General features: G+C 37.3%; 1 protein-coding gene and 1 non-coding gene across 2 annotated transcripts; one reads left to right on the forward strand and one right to left on the reverse strand.

The window, feature by feature from the left end:
* The first annotated feature begins 16,412 nt into the window (after positions 1 to 16,412).
* On the forward strand, positions 16,413 to 16,518 carry LOC111761341 (U6 spliceosomal RNA). Its single transcript, XR_002794741.1, has one exon. It is a non-coding gene; the product is annotated as a U6 spliceosomal RNA (small nuclear RNA).
* Positions 16,519 to 19,262: 2,744 nt separating this feature from the next.
* On the reverse strand, positions 19,263 to 20,090 carry LOC131276995 (olfactory receptor 6M1-like). The gene has a single exon (XM_058290604.1). The coding sequence runs from the start codon at positions 20,088 to 20,090 to the stop codon at positions 19,263 to 19,265; it is 828 nt and encodes a 275-aa protein (XP_058146587.1).
* Positions 20,091 to 20,337: the final 247 nt, after the last annotated feature.

Consider the following 20,337-nt stretch of genomic DNA (forward strand, 5'->3'; position numbering starts at 1 on the left):
ATGGAAAGAAGTTGTATTACTCAGTGTTTTCCAGTGAAACTGAAATAAGAGAATATGAATAAGAAAATATGCAAATATTATTAGATTTTTGATATGAAGTAGCTCATGAGGCTGTAAGGATTGGCAAGTCCAAATTCCATAGGATAAGGTACAACCTGGAAACTCAAATGAAGATTTCCAATGAATTCTCCAGGAGAAACTGGTAAGCTGAAGTAAACATGGGAATTCTCCCTCTGACTGCTGAAATCATCACTGCTCATTTCAAAACCTTCAAGAGATTGGATGAGTCTTCTCTCATCACTGAATACAATTGCCTCAGTTGATTGTAACTGTAACCAGCCATGGATACTATCAGCTTAATGATTATTTAAATCCATGAAATAGCCTCATAGTAATAATCATGTCAGTGTTTGCTTGACCAAACCACTGTACACCTTAAGCTGGCCAAGTTGGCACATGAACTTGATGATCTCAGTCCACAATCTGTCGAGTTGACACCCAAGCACAGCTCCTTAAAGCAAAATCATTAAATAAAAACAATGTCAGGAAGCGGCCATGGCTCATTTGATTGGGCTCCCATCTACCATATGAGAGGCCATGGCTCTGTTGTGAAGGCAAGCTGGCACATACCCTTTGAGAGCTGATGGCCTGCACCCACAGAAAGCTGGCAGAGCAAGATGACCCAACAAAAGAGAAAAGTAGACAAAGAAGAACATGTAGTGAATGGACACAGAGAGCAGACAGCAAGCAAATCACGGGGGGGGGGGGATGGAGAAATAAATAAATAAAATAATAAATCTTTTAAAAAAACAAAAAAAGTCATATATTTTATTAATAACACTCAGCAGAAGAGGCGGGGCAAGATGGCATCTGAGTGAGCACACCTCATAATCTCTCTTCAAAGAAGTGGCTGAGTAGGGTTAGAGTCCTGCTGGACCAGGCTGTTTTGGGTGTTTGCAGGGCAGAAGGTGTCTGTACGTCAATTTGGTGGGATGGTGACAGAGAAGATTCTTGTAAGAGGTAGAATTTTGGGTCTCTTTCACAGAGGTAGGGGTTGTGGGGGTGACCCTTCCCCCTGGGGCCAGCAGCCCGGCGGTGGGTAAAGGCTTTGCTGTCCTGGGGAGCTCCCAAGCCCTGAGCAGGCTGTTTCAGGGGCTTGCAGGGTGGGAGGTGTATGGAAGTCAATTTGGTGAGACAGTGACGGAGGAGATTCTTGCGAGAGGTGGAATTTTGGGTTTCTGACTTGGAGGTCAGAGGTTCTGGGTGGAGCCCCTCCCCCTAAGGCTGGTGGCTGGGCTGTGGTGATCCCTGATAACTTTGCTGTGTGCAGTGTTCCCAAACCCTGAACAGGCTATTTCGGAGGCTTTCAGGGTAAGAAGTGTCTGGATGTTGATTTGGTGAGACAATGACAGAAGAGATTCTTGCAAGAGGTGGAACTTTCGGTTTCTGACATGGAGGTCAGAAGTTCTGGGTGTAACCCTTCCCTCAAGGGCTGCCAGCCTGTCTGTGGTGGTCCCTGAACTCTTTGTAGTGCAGCGGTGACCCCAGCAGGCTGTTTCAGGGGCTTGCAGGGCAGGAGGTGTCTGGATGTTGATTTCGTGAGACAGTGACAGAAGAGATTCTTGTGAGAGGTGGAATTTTGGGTTTCTGACAAGGAGGTCAGAGGTTGCAGGTGGCACCCAGCTGCAGGGACCCCTGAAGGCTGTGTTGTGCTGCAGTGCTCCCAACCCCTGTTAACCAGATGCGTGGTTCTCAGGTCTGTGTCCCCTAAACCCTGTTGGCCCACCCTCCAGAGACTCACACACCTTGAGTCTGCAATATCACAGACTTCCCATCCCTGAATCCACCATGTCCTGAGGTCCATCTGAGGTCCTTGATTACCCTAGCCCTTGGCGTTTGTGTTTTTGTTCTTTTCTTTTCTTTTCTTTTTTTTTTTTTTGGTCTTCATTGCTAATATTGCATTGTCTCCTGATCTTTTCTCCAGTTTATCCCCCAAGGTCCATTTTCATTTATTCAGTTTTTTTCTCCTTTTCTTTTTCTTGCTTGTTTCCCTCCATTTCCTTTGCCCACCCCTTTTTTTTCTTCTCTCTTTTCCTTTTCCTTTTCTTTTCTTTTCTTTATATTATAGGAGCTGCAGGGAGCGCTTCACATTTGCTGTGTTTCCTCATCCTCCATTTCCTCTTTTCTGCATGAATTAATATTGGCCACCTACACTATCTCCTTTCCCCCACATCCTGCTATCCTCCATCATCTACTGTTTCTCTTACATTCCACCTCCCTTTCTTTGGCACCCAAATTGTCTGACTTTGTACTATTTGTACTATTTTGTACTATTTTCTATCTTTTATCCACTCTTGATATTATTGTCCTTCTTTTCTCTTTTCCTCTCTCATGAAAAACTGGCCTTTAAATTCATACTATATTCCTCCCCATATTCAGTTAATGGTCTCATTATAGTTACTCAACTTACTGCTATAATTCTACACAACTTACATGAGTCTAATATCCATTCTCCTAGATCTCACATTGTTGCTCTGTTAATATTTATTACCAATACTACTTTATACATTTTATTTTCTTACTCATTTTGATTTCCCTGGCCCTAATATTATCCTTCAAAGTGACCTTAGCCAGCAACAAGAAAATAGAGTAAGAAGAATAAATTGACATGAGGAAGACATAACACTTATGCAAGAATAACTAATTAATCCCCAAGACTAAACAAAGAAGCTAAGGAACTGATTAAACCTGTAAAGAAAAAATGATGACCAGACAGCAACAAAAAATTGCAAACCAAACCAATAAACAGGAAAACATGGCTGAATCCAATGAACAAACTAAAAACCAGGAGGGGAGCAGAACATTGGACATGTAATTAAATATCTCAAAACATATATTAGAGACCAACTTAATGAAGTAAAGGAAGAGATTAACAATATGAAGAAAACACTTGAAGAGGAAATTGCAGACATATGCAAAAAGATAACAGGTACAATGGAGATGAACACCACAGTTCAAGAAATCAAAAATACACTCACAGCAAATAGCAGCAGATTAGAAGAGGCAGAGGAGAAAATTAGTGACTTGAGAGACAGCACATCTGAAATGAAACAGATAGTACAACTGACCGATAAAAAGATAGAAAAAATCCAGCCAGGACTTAGGGACTTGAATGACAATGGAAAATGTACAAACATTCATATTATAGGCATCCTAGAAGGAGAAGAGAAGGGAAAGGGGACAATGGCTGAAAACTTCACAAATATACTGAGAGAGATGGATGTACATGTCCAGGAAGCACAACATGCCCCAAACACCATAAATCTCAACAGGCCCACCCCAAGACATATACTTGTCAAATTATCTAATGCTCAAGAAAAAGAGAAAATTCTAAAAGCAGCAAGAGAAAAGAAAATCATCACATACAAGGGAGGCTCCATAAGATTAAGAGCTGACTTCTCATCTGAAACCATGGAGGCAAGAAGGCAGTGGTATGATATAGTCAAGGTACTAAAAGAAAAAAATTTCCAACCAAGAATACTCTACCCAGCTAAACTAGCATTCAAAATGATGGAGAGTTCAAACCATTCACAGAGAAACAGAATATGAAAGAGTATGCCAAAAAGAACCCTGCCCCTCAAGAAATACTAAAGGGAGTTCTGCAGGAAGAAAGGAAAAAACAGGAGAGGAGAGGCAGAGTTGGAGAAGAGTGTAAGAGCAACAAAAAAGACAAAAAGAGAAGGAAAAAAACAAATATGACAAACACAAGTCCAATCAAAATATGACTAACATAAATAATTCCTTGAAAGTAATAACACTGAATGTCAATGGATTAAACTCACCTATCAAAAGATTCGGTCTGGGAGATTGGATAAAGAGATATGACCCATCTATATGCTGTCTACAAGAAACACATCTTAGACTCAGGGATTCATGGAAGTTGAAAGTGAATGGCTGGAAAACAATCTTACAAGCAAACAATAACCAAAAAGGGGCAGAATAGCTATATTAATACCAGACAAAATAGACTTTAAATGTGAAACACTTCTGAGAGACAAAGAAGGATACTACATATTAGTGAAAGGGACAATCTCTCAAGAAGAATGAGCAATCATAAATATTTATGCTCCTAACAAGGGCGCCTCCAAATAAGTGAGGCAAACACTGGAAAAACTAAGTGAAAGAATAGATACCTCTACTATTATAGTGAGAGATTTTAATACACCACTATCAACTTTGGACAGAACATCTCAAAAGAGAATCACTAAAGAAAGAAAAACTTTGAACAGTATATTAGAGGAGCTGGATCAAATAGATATATACAGATCATTACACCTGAATACAGCAGGATATACATTTTCTCAAGTGCACATGGATCATTCTCCAAGATAGACCATATGCTAGGCCACAAAGAAAGGCTCAATGAATTCAGAAAGATTGAAATCATACAAAATAATATCTCTGACCACATTGGAGTGAAGCTGGAAATGTGCAAGGACCAGAGGGCCAGATTTCATATTAAGATATGGAAATTAAACAGCACACTCTGAGAAAAACAGTGGGTCAAAGAGGAAATCTCAAAAGAAATTAATAACTACCTTGAAACTAATGAAAATGATAACATAACATCCCAAAACTTATGGGATGCAGCAAAAACTGTACTGGGAGGGAAATTTATAGCCTTAAATTCATACTTCAAAAAAGAAGAAAGAGCAAAAAGTGAAGAACTAACTGCACATTTGGAGGTATTAGTAAAAAAACAACAAAGTAATCCCACAGGAAGAAGAAAGAAAGAAATAACAAAGATAAGAGCAAAACTAAATGAAATAGAAAATAAGAAAGCACTTGAAAAGATAAGCAAAACCAAGAGCTGGTTCTTTGAGAAAATCAATAAAATTGACAAACCCTTAGCTAGACTAACAAAGAAAAAAAGAGAGAAAGTGCAAATACACAAAATAAGAAATGAGAGGAGATTTCACCATTGACCCCACAGAAATAAAGACTATCATAAGAGGATACTTTCAAAAACTATATTCCAACAAAAATGAAAATTCAGAGGAAATGGACAAATTCCTAGAAACACATAAGCAGTCTATATTGATGAAAGAAGAATTTGATGATCTCAAGAAACTAATCACAAGTAAAGAGATAGAATCATTCACTAAAAACCTCCCAACTAAGAAGAACCCAGAGTCAGATGGCTTCACAGGTAATTCTACAAAACATTCCAGAAAGAACTAACACCAATCCTGGTGAAACTCTTCCAAAAAATCAAAACAGAAGGCACATTACCTAACTCATCCTATGATGCCAACATTACCCTAGTACCAAAGCCAAAAATAGACACCACAAGAAAGGAAAATTACAGACTAATTTCTCTAATGAACCTAGAGGTAAAAATCCTCAACAAAATACTTGCTAACTGTATTCAACAAAACATTAAATGAATTATACACCATGACCAAGTGGTATTCATTCTGGCTATGCAAGGAAGGTTCAACATAAGAAAATCACAATGCAATACACCACATAAACAGACTGAAGGAAAAAAATCACATGATTATATCTATATGATGCAGAAAAAGCATTTGACAAAATACAGCACCATTTCTTGATAAAAACAGTGCAAAATATTGGAATAAAAGGAAATTTTTTGAACATGATAAAGAGTATATATGAAAAAACTCACAGCCAAAATCCTTTACAATGGTGAAATCCTAAAATCCTTCCCTCTAAGATAAGGAACAAAACAAGGATGCCCACTTTCATCCCTTCTATTTAACATTGTCTTAGAGTACTTGCTCAAGCACTGAGGCAAGAACCAGATATAAAAGGCATTCAAATTTGAAAGGAAGAAGTCAAAATTTCATTATTTGCAGATGACATGATCCTATACATAGAAAACCCTGAGAGGTCTACAACAAAGCTTCTAGAACTCATAAATGAGTTTAGAAAAGGCATAGGTTATAAGATCAATGTGCGAAAATCAGTAGCATTTCTGTACACCAATAATGAGCAAGATCAGGAGGAAATTAAGATCAAATACCATTTACAATAGTAAATTTAAAAAATCAAATACCTAGGAATAAATTTAACTAAAGATGTAAAAAAAATACACACAGAGAACTACACAAGACTGGTCAAGGAAATCAAAGAAGACTTAAATAAATGAGAGTATGTTACCTGTTCATGGATAGGAAGACTAAATATTATTAAGATGTTTATCCTACCAAAACTGATCTACACATTCAATGCAATCCCAATAAAAATCAACACAGCATTCTTTAAGGAACTAGAAAAACTAGATATGAAATTTATCTGGAAAGGAAAGAGGCCCCGAATAGCCAAAGACATTTTGAAAAAGAAAAGCAAAATGGAGGAAATACACTACCTGACTTCAACACATAGTACAAAGCTACAGTAGTGAAAACAGCATGGTATTGGCTTAAGGAGAGAAACACAGAGCAATGCAACCAAATTGAGAGTTCTGATATAGATCCTCATATATATAGTCATATAATATTCGATAAAGCCACCAAACCCTCTCAACTGGGAGAGAATGGCCTATTCAACAAATGGTGCCTGGAGAACTGGATATCTATATGTAAAAGAATGAAAGAGGATTACTATCTCACACTTTATACAAAAATGAACTCAAGATGGATCAAACACCTAAATATTAGAGCCAAGACCATAAAGACTTTGGAAAGCAGTGTAGGGAAGCATCTACAAAACTTTGTAATAGGAAATGGCTTCATGAATTTCACACCAAAAGCACGAGCAGCAAAAGAACAAATAGATAAATGGGACTTCCTCAAAATTAAAGCCTTCTGCACCTCAAAGGAGTTTGTCAAGAAAGTGAAAAGGGAGCCTGTACAACGGGAGAAAATATTTGGTAACCATGTGTTGAATAGGAGACTTATAACCTGCATATATAAAGAACTCCTATATCTTGAAAATAAAAAGATAAACAACCCATTTTTAAAAATGGGAAAAAGATTTAAACAGACACTTCTCCAAAGAAGAAATACAAATGGCAAAAAGCACATTGAAAAATGTTCCAAATCTCTAGCTATCATGGAAATGCAAATCAAAACTCCAATGAGATACCATCTTACTCCCATAAGATTGGAAGCTATGAAAAAAACAGAATACTACAAATGCTGGAGAGGATGTGGAGGAATGGGAATACTCATCTACTGCTGATGGGAATGCAGAAGAATCCAGCCATTCTGGACGACAGTTTGGCGGTTTCTCAAAAAACTAGCCATAGATATTCCATATGACCCAGCAATTCCACTGCTGGATATATACCCAATAGAACTGAAAACAAGAACACAAACTGATATATGCACACCCATTGTTCACTAATGCCAAAAGTTGGAATCAACCCAAATGCCCATCAACAGATGAATGGATAAATAAAGTGTGGTATATACATACAATGGAACACTTTTTGGCTATAAGAACAAATACACTACAAACACACGTGATAACATGGATGAATCTTGAGAACCTTATGTTGAGTAAAGCAACCCAGGCATTGAAGGATAAATACTACATGACCTCAATGATATGACATAAGTAAACAAAGCTTCCTCAGAGAGCTAGAGACTGGATAATAGGCTTACTGGAAATTGGGGGTAGAGGAAGGATGTAAGCTGACACCTATATGGTTGAAATCTATGATAAGCTGGAGGTAAGTATTTGTACAAGGAAGGGATAAAATGGGGGCATAGGGTTACCTTTGGGTGGGGTTTTGTGGGCTTTTGTGTGGCTAGGGATGGGAGGATGGGTAATATGGCCCAAGAAATTGGGAGGAGGGTGGGGCAACATACGAACATAGGAGATTGTCAGGTATTTGGTTGAGAGTATAATGCTGAGAAAACCTTTTGAAAAATATAATAAGGAAAGTCACCTGTTTAAAATGCTTAAAGGGGATAATCTGATGCAGGACAGGCTCCTAGAGAATATGTGAATGCTCATTTTGCCACAGTGGGTTATATCATGAATAGAGACCCTTATAATGAGAGTGAAGGTATACCCACATCCTGGGGAGGACTGATGCCCTCAAATAGAGGGAACTGTATCTCAAGAGAAATGGTGGCTCCCAATTCATTAGGGCAGTTGAACATGTCAAGCCCTCAACAGTGTTGCAAGTATCTCTGAACATGGTCCTTCAAGCAATGAAGATTGACTCTTACTGTGGGCCCTAAGGGGAGGGGGAAAGAGGTATTGAATAGGTGAAACCAGTATAACTGTGTGGGCAATAGAACTGTTCCACAAGAGTACACAAGGATCTATATAAGACATGTAAAATTACACCAAAATATATAGGGGCTGATAGGCTAAAATGTAAATCATAATGTAAAACATAAGATAACTAAAAATTTAGAAAATTGTATAGTCTAAAATATAAACCACAATGTAAACCCAAATGTTACCTTGTTTGAAAGCTATTGTCTCAGTATCTGTACATCAGTTTCAGTAAATATACTATGAATACCTAAAAAGATTATTGCTGTGGAAGGGAAAAGGTTTTATGTTGGATAAGTGGGAGTACTGTATATTGTATATATGAATTACTGTGACCTAAAACTCTTGTGAAGATAACCTTAATAGTTAGAAAAAAGAAAAGAAAAAGATAGGATGTAGACACTGAGAAAAAGATGAAAGTATTTGCTTTGCCAATTTGCATACAGTGTAACACTTATTGCAGTGATGAAAGGCAAAGCTCAAAAACAAAGCTTTTGCATTTAAAAATTTATTGATACCCCAATTTATTTTTACCTTAATTTTTCCAAATTAATATATATTCTATATCTAACCTTTAAACTCATCGCTATATTCCATTTTACTATTAATGGAACCTGGCAATTTATTGGGCTTCACTTTTCAGGAAGTTTTGGATCACAGAGAGTTTCAACAATGGCAGCGGAGGAATACTGGTGTGGGATGTTATTGACAGGGGACACATGTTTGGCAGGGAGTTCTACAGGGTATGTATCCAGGGTACATAAAAATGTTTGCATATTTTCATAGTGAATACAATTAAAAACAACAACTGAGGGAGTGCTGAGCTCCTAGCCATGGGAGCTCTATCACAGTCCCTAAAGGAACAGCAAAAATCCTCCAAGTGCAATAGCAAAGACCAAAAAAAGAATGAAGATCCAACAATGAGCCCTTAATATTAATGACTATGCTTGTGAGCCTGTGTACCTGAAATAAGAACAAGGCCTAGAGCTTCAGGGTACCTAAAAGTTACCTCCTGAGAGCCTCCATGTTGCTCACATGTGGCCAGCCTCGAAGCCAAACTGAGAATGTAAATGCATTGCCTTCCCCCCAGCGTGGGACATGACTCCCAGGGATGAGACTCCCTGGTGCTAAGGGATTACTACCAAGTACCAGCTGATGATGTAATTAGAAAGTGACCTTGAATAAAAGGGTCAACTTGGACCAGCAGAATATCTCAGTCTACATATAATACCAGGAGTTAAATTGCTTTTTGACCTGAATCAAGGGGGAAATGGAAAGGACAAATGAGTTGATATGGCTATGAGTCTCCAAAAAGAACCAGGAGGTTATCAGAGACGTTGCCCTTATGCACACCTCAGCAGAGTCCCAGAGACAGATAAAGGAGATACAACCCTGGGTATTGGTTCTTCTGAGGGCTACAGAGACCCACAGGTTCTAAAGTCATGGCAAATGGAGTTCAGGGCCATGTCAGTTGGTCTTTCTTTGGAGTTTATGTTTCTGAGTGATGGAGATCGACTCAGATGTGATCTTTTTTCACAAGCCTCTCCTGTCACTTTTACCAGAACTGTAGTTGGTGCTGGGGTTTAATATATACCCAGGGGACCTGAATCTCTGGACTGACCATATGATAGCCAGACCCTGAGCCACAACAGACTTCAGCTCCTACACTCTGGTTTATTGGACTTACCCTATTCAGCTAACATGGAGTTGAACAAGGCCAACCACCACACCATGGAGCCAAGAGTGCCTACAACTGAAAGCAGGAGGATTGCATCCAGCATCCATGGGGAATCTAAGCCCCCTCTTGATATAGATGAGGAGTGGACCTAACCATTCCACGGTCCACAGGATGGAGGAATAGAATATGGATGAGAGTGGACTTACTGATATTCTATTCATGAACTATTGTGATTAGTAATCGAAGAAAATGTGGCATGGGTGTGGAGAAAGTGGCCATGGTGGTCGCTGGGGATGGGGAATGGGAAGAAGAGATGAGATGTGGAGGCATTTTTGGGACTTGGAATTGTCCTGGGTGATGCTGCAGGGACAGTTACCAGACATTGTATGTCCTCCCATGGCCCACTGGGTGGAACTTGGGAGAGTGTGGGCTATGATGTGGACCATTGACCGTGAGGTGCAGCAGTGCTCAGAGATGTATTCACCAAATGCAATGAATTTGTCACGAAGATGCAGGAGATTGTTGCTATGGGGGAGGAGTGGGGTGAGGGGTGTGGAGGGTATATGAGGACCTCATATTTTTTTAATGTAATATTAAAAAAATAATAAATAACACTCAGCTGTCCTTTTTTATTTATTTTATTTTATAATATTTTGTTTTTATTTTTTAATGTTACATTCAAAAAATATGAGGTCCTCATATACCCTCCACGCCCCTCACCCCACTCCTTCCACATCAACAATCCTGGGACATTTTTTGCATTTGGTGAATTCATTTTTGAACACTGCTGCACCACATGGATAATGGTTTACATTATAGTTTACGCTTTCCCCTAGTCCACCCAGTGGGCCATGGCAGAACATACAATGTCCAGCAACTGTTCCTGCAGTACCACCCAGGACAACTCCTAGTCTTGAAATTCCTCCACATCACATCTCTTCTTCCCTCTCTCCACCCTCAGCAGCTATCATGGTCACTTTCTCCACATCAATGCTACATTTTCTTCCATTCCTAATCACAATAGTTCCAGAATAGAATATCAGTAAGTCCACTCTAATCCATACTCTATTCCTCCATCCTGTGGACCCTGGGATGTTTATGTCCACTCCACCTCTATATTGAGAGGGGGCTTAGATTCCACATGGATAATGGATGCAATTCTGCTTGCAGTTGTAAGCACTCTTGGCTCCCTGGTGTGGTGGTTGGTCTTCTTTACCTTCCTGTTAGCTGACTGGGTTAAGTCCAATAAACCAAAGGGTGGGAGTTGCAAGTCTGTTGAGGTTCAGGGCCTGACTGTCACATGGACAGTCCAGAGATTCAGGTCCCTGAGTATACACCAAACCCAGCACCAACCACATGTCCAGTAAAAGTAACAGGAGAGGCTTGTGAACAAAGATTACATCTGAGTTCACCTCCATCAAACTCAGAAACACAAACTCTGAAATAGGGCCAACTGACATGGCACTGAACTCCATTTGCCATGACCATAGAACCTATGGATCTCTGTAGCCCTCAGAAGAACCAATACCTGGGCCTTTATCTACTTTGGCTATCTCTGGGAACCTGCTGAGGGGTGCATAACTGCGACCCCTCTGATGACCTCCTAACTCTTTTTTGGAGACTCATAGCCATATGAACTCATTTGTCCTTTGCATTTCTCCCTTTTATTCAAGGTAAAAAAAGCATTTTTAACACCTGTTATTATATGTAGGCTGAGATATTCTTCTGGTCTTAGTTGACCCTTTTGTTCAAGGTCATTTTCTAGTTACATCATCAGCTGGTGTTTGGTAGTAATCCCTCCATGCCAGGGAGGCTCATCCCTGGGAGTCATGTCCCATGCTAGGGGGAAGGTAGTGCATTTACATGCAGAGTTTGGCTTTGAGATTGACCACATTTGAGCAACATGGTGGCTCTCAGGAGGTAACTCTTAAGCACCCTGCAGCTCTAGGCCTAGTTCTTATTTCAGGTGCACAGGCTCACAACCATTGTCATTAGTATCAAGGGCTCATCGTTGGACCATCCTTTATTGGTCTTGGCTTTTGCATTTGGGGGATTGTTGCTGTTCCATTGGGAAATGTGGTAGAGCTCTCCTGGCTAGGAACTCAGCACTCCTTCAGTTGTCATTTTTAACTGTGACCACAATGAAAATACCCAAACATTTTTATGTACTCTGTATACAAGCCCTGGAGAACTCCCTCCCAACCATGTGACCCCTATCAATAACACCCCATACCAGTATTCCTCCCCTGCCATAGTTTAATCTTTCTGAGGTCCAAAACTTATTTTGAAAATGAAGCCTAATATATTGCCAGGTTCCATTAATAGTAAAATGGAATATACTGATGGATTTAAAGGTTAGATATGGATACATACTAAATTAGAAAATTAAAGTAAAAATAAATTGGGTATCAAAAAATTGAAAAATGAAAAGCCTTGTTTTTGACTGGAAATGTACCAACTTCCCCCAGAATAAAATGCAATTACTTAAGTAACATTTACTCTTGAATTTTATATTTTCTAACTTAAATACTGCGATAAGAAGTAAATAAAAATGTCCTATGATATGGGAGTAAGATAAGGAAGGAAACAAAAATATTTTCTTTATATATATTTACAAACACATAACAAAACAAAGAAAAAATATTAATCATTTCAGTCCTCATTTCTGTAACTAGTCACATGATCCTAGTTCCTATTTATAAGTACCTTCTTTCTATACCCATTCCATATTCCATTTGCCTTCAGCATACACATCAGCAGGCTGTAGGTCTTTGCCTGGTGAGGTAACCCAAATATCATTCCTGACATTTCTGGAGTTGGGATTTGAAGTTTTCCATTGACTTTAATCAAAGGGTATGTTTGTACTAAAAGACACCCTAAGGATCTCCTGTATTGTAGGCAACTATCCTTTACCTCCATTGTGTAGTAGATATCCAATTTCCCCTTGATAACCAGGATCTATCACCTCAGCCAGTACAGTAATCCCCTTCTTTGCCAGTTGATTCAGAGGAATGAGGAACCCAAAGTGGCCAGGAGGCAGTCTTAACTTAAAGTTCAATGGAATCACTGTCTTCCCTGGTAGGAAAACATATATCTTACAACTCAATAATAAAGAACAACCTATTTAAAAATGCTCAATATGTTTGAACAGACATTTCTACAAAAAGCAAATATTGATGTCTCTATGAAATATGGATGGCTTAATGAAAAGATAATATCACCAGCAAATAGGGAAATGCAAATCAAAATAAAAATGCGCTATCATTTCACTCTACTAGGCTGCTGGCTATTACAAAAAACAGGTAACTATAAGTACCGAAGAGGTTGCATACTAATGGGAACATTCACAGCTGTTGGGAATGTAGAATAGTGCAGCCACTCGAGAGAACAGTTTGGCCATTTCTTACAAACCTAATTACAGAATTTCCATACGATCCCACATCTGAGTATATAGTCACAAGAATTGAAAGCAGTGACTAGAACAAATATATGCACACCAATGTTCATAGTGATATTATTCACATATGCCGAAATATTGTAGCTATACAAGTGTCCATCAAAAGATGAAAGGATAAACAAAATGTGGTATATAAATATGATGGAATGTTATTTACCTCTAAGATGGAATGAGTTTTGCACATAAGCAACATGAATGAACCTTGAGAACCTCATGGTTAGGGAAATAAGACACACAAACAGACAAATATTTCTTGATCTCACTGCTGTGTACTAAGAATTATCAGCATACTCACGGAAGGAAAGTCTGGAAGATAGGTTGTTAGAGATAGGCAGGGGATAGATATTGGTGAGCCAATAGTTAATTTGTGTGGAATTTATAATTTGTTTATACTGTTTTGACAATTGAAGGAGATGATAGGGTTGCACCGAATTGAGTGTAATTAATAGTGCTGAAGTGTAAATATCTTTTTAATGATAATTTAGTTTTGGTTTATACATATTTATAATATCTCTCTGTAATTCATTATAATTTACCCTCAAATGACATAATGCCACTTCTAATACACTATAAGATTCCAAAATTGTATTATTCCATTTCTCTCCTCCTCCTATTTATACTGTTGTGTTGATATCTTTTACATTCACTTATATTATAATTCCAAGAGTACATTTTTCTCACTTTTGGAAATTTGTTTTAAAGGATTATTACATATTAGTTTAATAAATTAAACATTTATAGGTATAGTTTCCTTGTGTATATTATATATTTTTCTTCTCCTTAAAGGAACTCCTTTTACTCATTTAAGTTTTATTCTAACATAGTAAGATATTCATGGATTATTTTAGAAGTTTTATAGTTTTCTGGTAATTTAAAGATGTTTCTGTGATATATTGCATTGTTTATTGGAATAATTCTATTTCCTTTGGCTGTTTTAAAATTTGGTACTTTATCACTGGATTTGAGCAAATTGTGATATAACTGGATGGAGGCTTTTTCATCTCTTTTGTGCTTGGGTTTCACTCACTTTTATGGATATGTAACTGGATAGTTTTCATCAAACTTGTGGTAAATTGGCCATATTTATTGAAATATTTTTCTACTCACCCCACTTTCCCTCTGAAATTCCAGCTATGTGTACAGCAGTCCATGTGTATATTACGGTACTCAGTGAATTGAACATTTGTATTTTAAATTATTTTTAACGTTTTCTTTGGGATTGCTACATGTCCAAATTCACTATTATTTTGATCCTACAATGGCTTTATATATTTTATATAGTATTTTATATTATATAGTATTTATTTTATATAGTATATATATAAAATAATATAGTATATATAATATATAGTATATATAAATATAGTATATATTTCATCTTAATTTAATTTCATAATCTGAATATTGTCATGGGTATTTTAAATAATATCTTCTATATCATCCTTAACTTTTTTGAACATGTTATACAGCTATGCCATCTGCTTTAATGTTCTTGTAAGTTTATTCTAACAGCTTTTTCAATTCGGGTTTGGTATTGATGGAGTAATTCTCCTTATAATGGGTTGTGTTTTTCTGTTTATTTTATGGCTGGTAATTTGTTATTGGATTCCAAACATTGTTAATTTTGACCTTGTTATAAATACTATTGTATTTTTTATGGGCTATATAGTAGCATTTGTTGGACAAAATTTAATCATTTATAATGTGTTAGGGAAGTCTGGAGCAGTGAAGTCCAGGTGTAATTATTCTCCTCTATAGAGACAAGACCTTCCTACTATCTTAATATCACAAAGGTTTGAGTTTATCCTTTTGGGTTCAATTCATTTTGCCCATCTCTCAGGGATTAAGTGCTTCATAGAACCATGTCTACTATGGCTTATAATAATAATAAAATTAAACAAGCAGACAAAATAATATTTTTCAAGGCACTAAACATCAACTATGAAGACACCTGCTCAGAAAGTAACCTGTACCGATGGGGTTGGAAGCATGTGTTACTTTGGGAACAACCTACTATACCTGGAGCCTATGAAAGTACTTCAAATTAATCTTATATCTCAGAAGATGATATTTCCCTTCTCATTATCACTTTATACCTGCTTTAAAAATTTTTGAACATATTATACAGCTAAAACATCTGCTTTAATGTTCTTGTAAGTTTATTCTAACAACTTTGTCAATTCGGGTTTGGTATTGATGGAGTAATTATTTTCCTTATTATGGGTTGTGTATTTATTTTTATTTTATGGCTGGTAATTGGATTCTATGATAATAGGCCATATTTTTCCTAGGACATCAGGGAAATAGAAATATCTATAATCCAAAATGTGTAAATTAATTTTTTTTTTTCATTCTGCCCTAATATGATAGGTTAGAATACTGTTTTCTATATTCTTCTGCATTAAAAAGATTCATAAATAATTTATATAATATAATAAATATCCAGTTTTGAACATTTGTAATATTGCCCTAAATTATATTAGATCAATCAATGATTAGTCTATACTAGTGCAACTATAAACAATATTTTAGAGATTTGAATGAATAAAAGTAATTAAGATATGAGAAATGTTTCAGTTATACATAGAAAGCAGAAATAAGATTTTAAATTTAGCTTTTTCTCTTTCTATTCTTATCTATATATATAAATATACATCAATTAGTCTGTTTGTTAAGGAATTATATAAAGATCATTTAGTATTTATTTATTTATTCATTCATTCAACAAACATATTGCAATTTCTATTTTTTGGCAGGTATTTTAATAAACATACTATTTAGAGTAAATAAAACAAGCAAGGATTACTGTCACAGTGAAGTGTGTGTCACATTTAATAAGATGAGACATACTTATTCAGGACTAGAGGTTCAAATTGTGCAGCATGGTCACCTTTACTGCCTTCATGGAATTTTGTGTCTTCTGGGAAACCACATTGACCCATTATCTGCAACAGGGTGATACATATTCAACTGTGAATTGGTAGCCAGCAACCAGGAAAGTTAATTTCAAATGAGGATGGTGTGCTCACTTTGGCAGCACATAAACTAAAATTGGAATGATACAGAGATGATTACCATGGCCCTGTGCAAGGATGCCATGCAAGTTCATGAAACATTCCATATTTTTCACTGGTGTGGGGTGTTATTGATGGGGGACACATGGTTGGGAGAGAGTTCTCCAGGACATGTACATAGAGTATGTAAAAATGTTTGGATATCTGCTGGGTATTTTCATAGTACTTAGAGTTACAAGCAACAACTGAGGGAGTGTTGAAGTCCTAGCCAGGGGAGCTCTGTCGCATTCCTCAATGGAACAGCAACAACCCCCCAAGTGCAAAGGCAAAGTTCAGTGAAGAAGGATGGTCCAGTGATGAGCCCCTGATACTGATGACTATGCTTATGAGCCTCTGTGTCTGATATTTAAACTAGGTCTAGAGCTACAGGGTGCCTAAGAGTTACCTCCTGAGCGCCTCCATGTTGCTCAAATGTGGTCATGCTCTAAGCCAAACTCAGCATGTAAATGCATTACCTTACCCCCAGTATGAGACATGACTCCCAGAGATGAGCCTCTCTGGCACCGAGGGATTACTACCAATCACCAGCTGGTGATGCCACTAGAAAAAGGCCTTGAATCAAAGGGGGAAATAGTAAAGACAAATGAGCTTACATGGCTAAGAGACTTCAAAGTGAGTTGGGAGGTCATCAGAGGGGTCACACTTATGCACATCTCAGCAGGATCCCAGAGCCAGCCAAAGTAGATAGAGCCCCAGGTACTGGTGCTCCTGAGGGCTACAGAGACACACAAGTTCTTCAGTCATGGCAGATGGCTCTGAGTACAGTACTTTGTCAGTGAGCCCTATTTTGGAATTTGTGTTCCTGAATGTGATGGAGTTGGACTCGGATGTGATCTTTCTACACATACCTCTTCTGTCACTTTTACTGAACCTGTGGTTGGCACTGAGGTTGGTATATACTCAGGAGACTTGAATCTCTGTACTGTGCATGGGCCAACTGGGCCCTGAGCTTCAACGGAGTTGCAACTCCTACTCTCCAGTTCATTGGACTTAGCCAGGTCAGCTAACAGGGAGGTGAAGATGGTCAACCACCACACCAGGGAACTGAGAGTACTTCCTACTGCAAGCAGGAGAATTGCATCCATCATCCATGTGGGATCTAAGCCTCCTCTCGATTTAGAGGTGGAGTGGACATAACCATCCCAGGTCCACAAGATGGAGGAGTAAAATATGGATTAGAGTGTACTTACTGGTATTCTACTAAAGAACTATTGTGACTTTAAGAATGGAAGAAATTGTATCATTGATATGGAGACAGTGGCCATGGTACTTGCTGAGATCAGGAAGAGGGAGGAAAAGATGTGATGTGGGGGCATTTGCAGACTTGGAGTTGTCATAAATGATATTGCATGGACAGATGCTTGACATTATATATATCCTGCCATAAGCCCCAGAATGGACTGTGGGAGAGTGTAATCTGCAAAGTAAACTCTAAACCCTGTGGTGCAGCTGTGCTCCAAAATGTATTCACCAAATGCAAAGAATGTGTGACAATGATGAAAGAGGTTGTTGATTTGGGAGGAGTGGAGTGAGGAGAGGGGTATATGAGAATCTCATATTTTTAAAATGTAACATTTTTTGTGATCCCTGTATCACAAAATAAAACTAGAAAAAATAAACCTAAAAATTAAAAAAAAGAATGGGAATAATTTGCAAACAAAAACCAGATAATTGTAATTTAATTTGATTTCCATTAGCAGAGATTGTTACACTTATTTAAACATTGAATGTCCTATAATTCAGACAGAGATGCCGTATATGAAGATATCATCTTTAACACCTGTATATTTTAATAATCTTCCTCACAATAGTATTTTTTTGAAAGTAAATATTCCTTACATAAGACATTTGTCAACTTTGAAGTACATAATTCATAGTAAAAAGTGTGACTTTTCCTTCTTGTTCAACTTCATAATTTTCTTGTACTAATTTTATCAATTACATGCAATTTAAATAACTAAGATAATTAAATCTAATTACTAATCACTCATTCAGGTGGTGACAAAGAAATATACTCTAAGACATGATGAAATTCCAAGATAGTTGTTATTTTGAGTCTTTAATAAAACCAGTTTTTAAAAAATTGTGTCAAATTTATGTACCTAATATCATTTCTAGCCTTCTTGGTACAATATACCAATCTGATTATTACTCAACATTTTCTTCTTTGCATGATTAGCTGTGGGTGTAAGCACTGATGCATTCCATCTCTAAAGGTAGATATACACTTAGCTTTTATTGCATAGATGGAGGAACATTAACACTGGAGATTCTAAATGACATGGAGTCTTACTAGATCAGTGCACAAATTAAATTTATAATTAAATTAATAGGATGAATAATTTCATACACAATATTTCAAAGATGATACCAAATCCATTTAATAATTCATTGTAAAGATGTCATCTAAAAATATTTTCCTCAAAAAGCAAGAGAAAAATTTTACATAAGGGTAAGAATTTATGTCAAGCAGAGCCACACAATTGTGGTGTTGCATGAGTTTAATAAATTAGGTTCTATGTGAATTTTGTTTTAAAAGGACTAACGGCAAAGGAAAGTGGAAAATTATAAATTATACATGCATTTGTTTATGTATATTTCTTTATATGTAATAAGGTATGTATGTATTTTGAAATCTATGGGAATCTTGACAAAAATGTTAAGCCTCTTAGGAGAATGTTAGAAAGGTATTTGGAAGTACTAATTTTCTCTCAACTGCCTGAATAGTAAACTTTAAGTAGCTACATAATAAAGTTCTATTTCCAGACATGTACCATAAATGAAATATATATAAAGATCATTTATGAGAATTTAAACTTGCTAACATAGTTACATATTTACTAATGGCATCTCTCACAGATTCTTTGACTTTCTTATTACGGAGGCTGTAAATAAAAGGGTTCAGCATTGGTGTTATGATGGTATTAAGTACAGTGGCGAATTTGTTAACATCCACTATATTGTCCTTTTTTGGGCGAATATAGATGAAAATAGAACTCCCATAAAAAAGTGTGACCACTGTGAGGTGAGAAACACATGTGGAAAAAGCCTTCTGCCTTCCCTGATGAGAAGGAATCCTGAGGCTAGTAATGGCAATGTAGGTGTAAGAGACAACTGTCAACAGAAAAGAGCCCAAGAGCAACAGAGCAGAAGATATGAAATCTGCCAGCTCTGCCAGAGAGATGTCTGCACAGGCCAGCTTTAGCACTGGGGCACTGTCACAGAAGAAATGATTAATTACATTTGAACCACAAAAGGGTAGAGAAGCAATTAAGATGAATGTAGGTAAAATCAACACAAATGCACCCACATAGGATCCCAACAGCAATATTATACAAGTCCGCTTGCTCATGATGAGGGCATACCTCAGTGGGTTGCAGATGGCAATGTATCGGTCAAAGGACATGACAGTGAGGATGAAGAATTCTGTGGATCCCAGGAGGGAATAGAAGAAACACTGTGTGAGGCACTCCTCCAAAGATATTGTTTTGATAAGTAAAAATGTGTTGGCTAGCATTTTAGGCACCACGGTGGACATAATGGTGACATCAAGGAAGGAAAGGTTGGCTACAAAGAAATACATGGGTGAATGAAGATGGTAGTCACAACACACGAGAAGGATCATGATGGTGTTGCCCATCAGAGAGATCATGTACATGAGCAGGACACAAAGAAGGCAAGAAACTCTATTCCTTTCTCATTTTGAAATCCTAGAAGGATGAACTCACTGACTCTGGTTTTGTTTCTGTGATCCATAAAATTCCAGTTCAATCTGGCACAACAGAAAGAGAAGTTTAGGCTGGTTATTGCATTTTAACCCTGGAAATACCGTACCAATGTCAACGGACTAAAGGTCATTTCTCCAGTGTATA

Source organism: Dasypus novemcinctus, chromosome 31 (genome assembly GCF_030445035.2).
Source record: "Dasypus novemcinctus isolate mDasNov1 chromosome 31, mDasNov1.1.hap2, whole genome shotgun sequence".
In the NCBI taxonomy this organism is placed as follows: Eukaryota; Metazoa; Chordata; class Mammalia; order Cingulata; family Dasypodidae; genus Dasypus; species Dasypus novemcinctus.

Coding starts and splice junctions, on each gene's coding strand:
- LOC131276995 (XM_058290604.1), bottom strand. CDS start 20,090: ATGATCCTTCTCGTGTGTTGTGACTACCATCTTCATTCACCCATGTAT.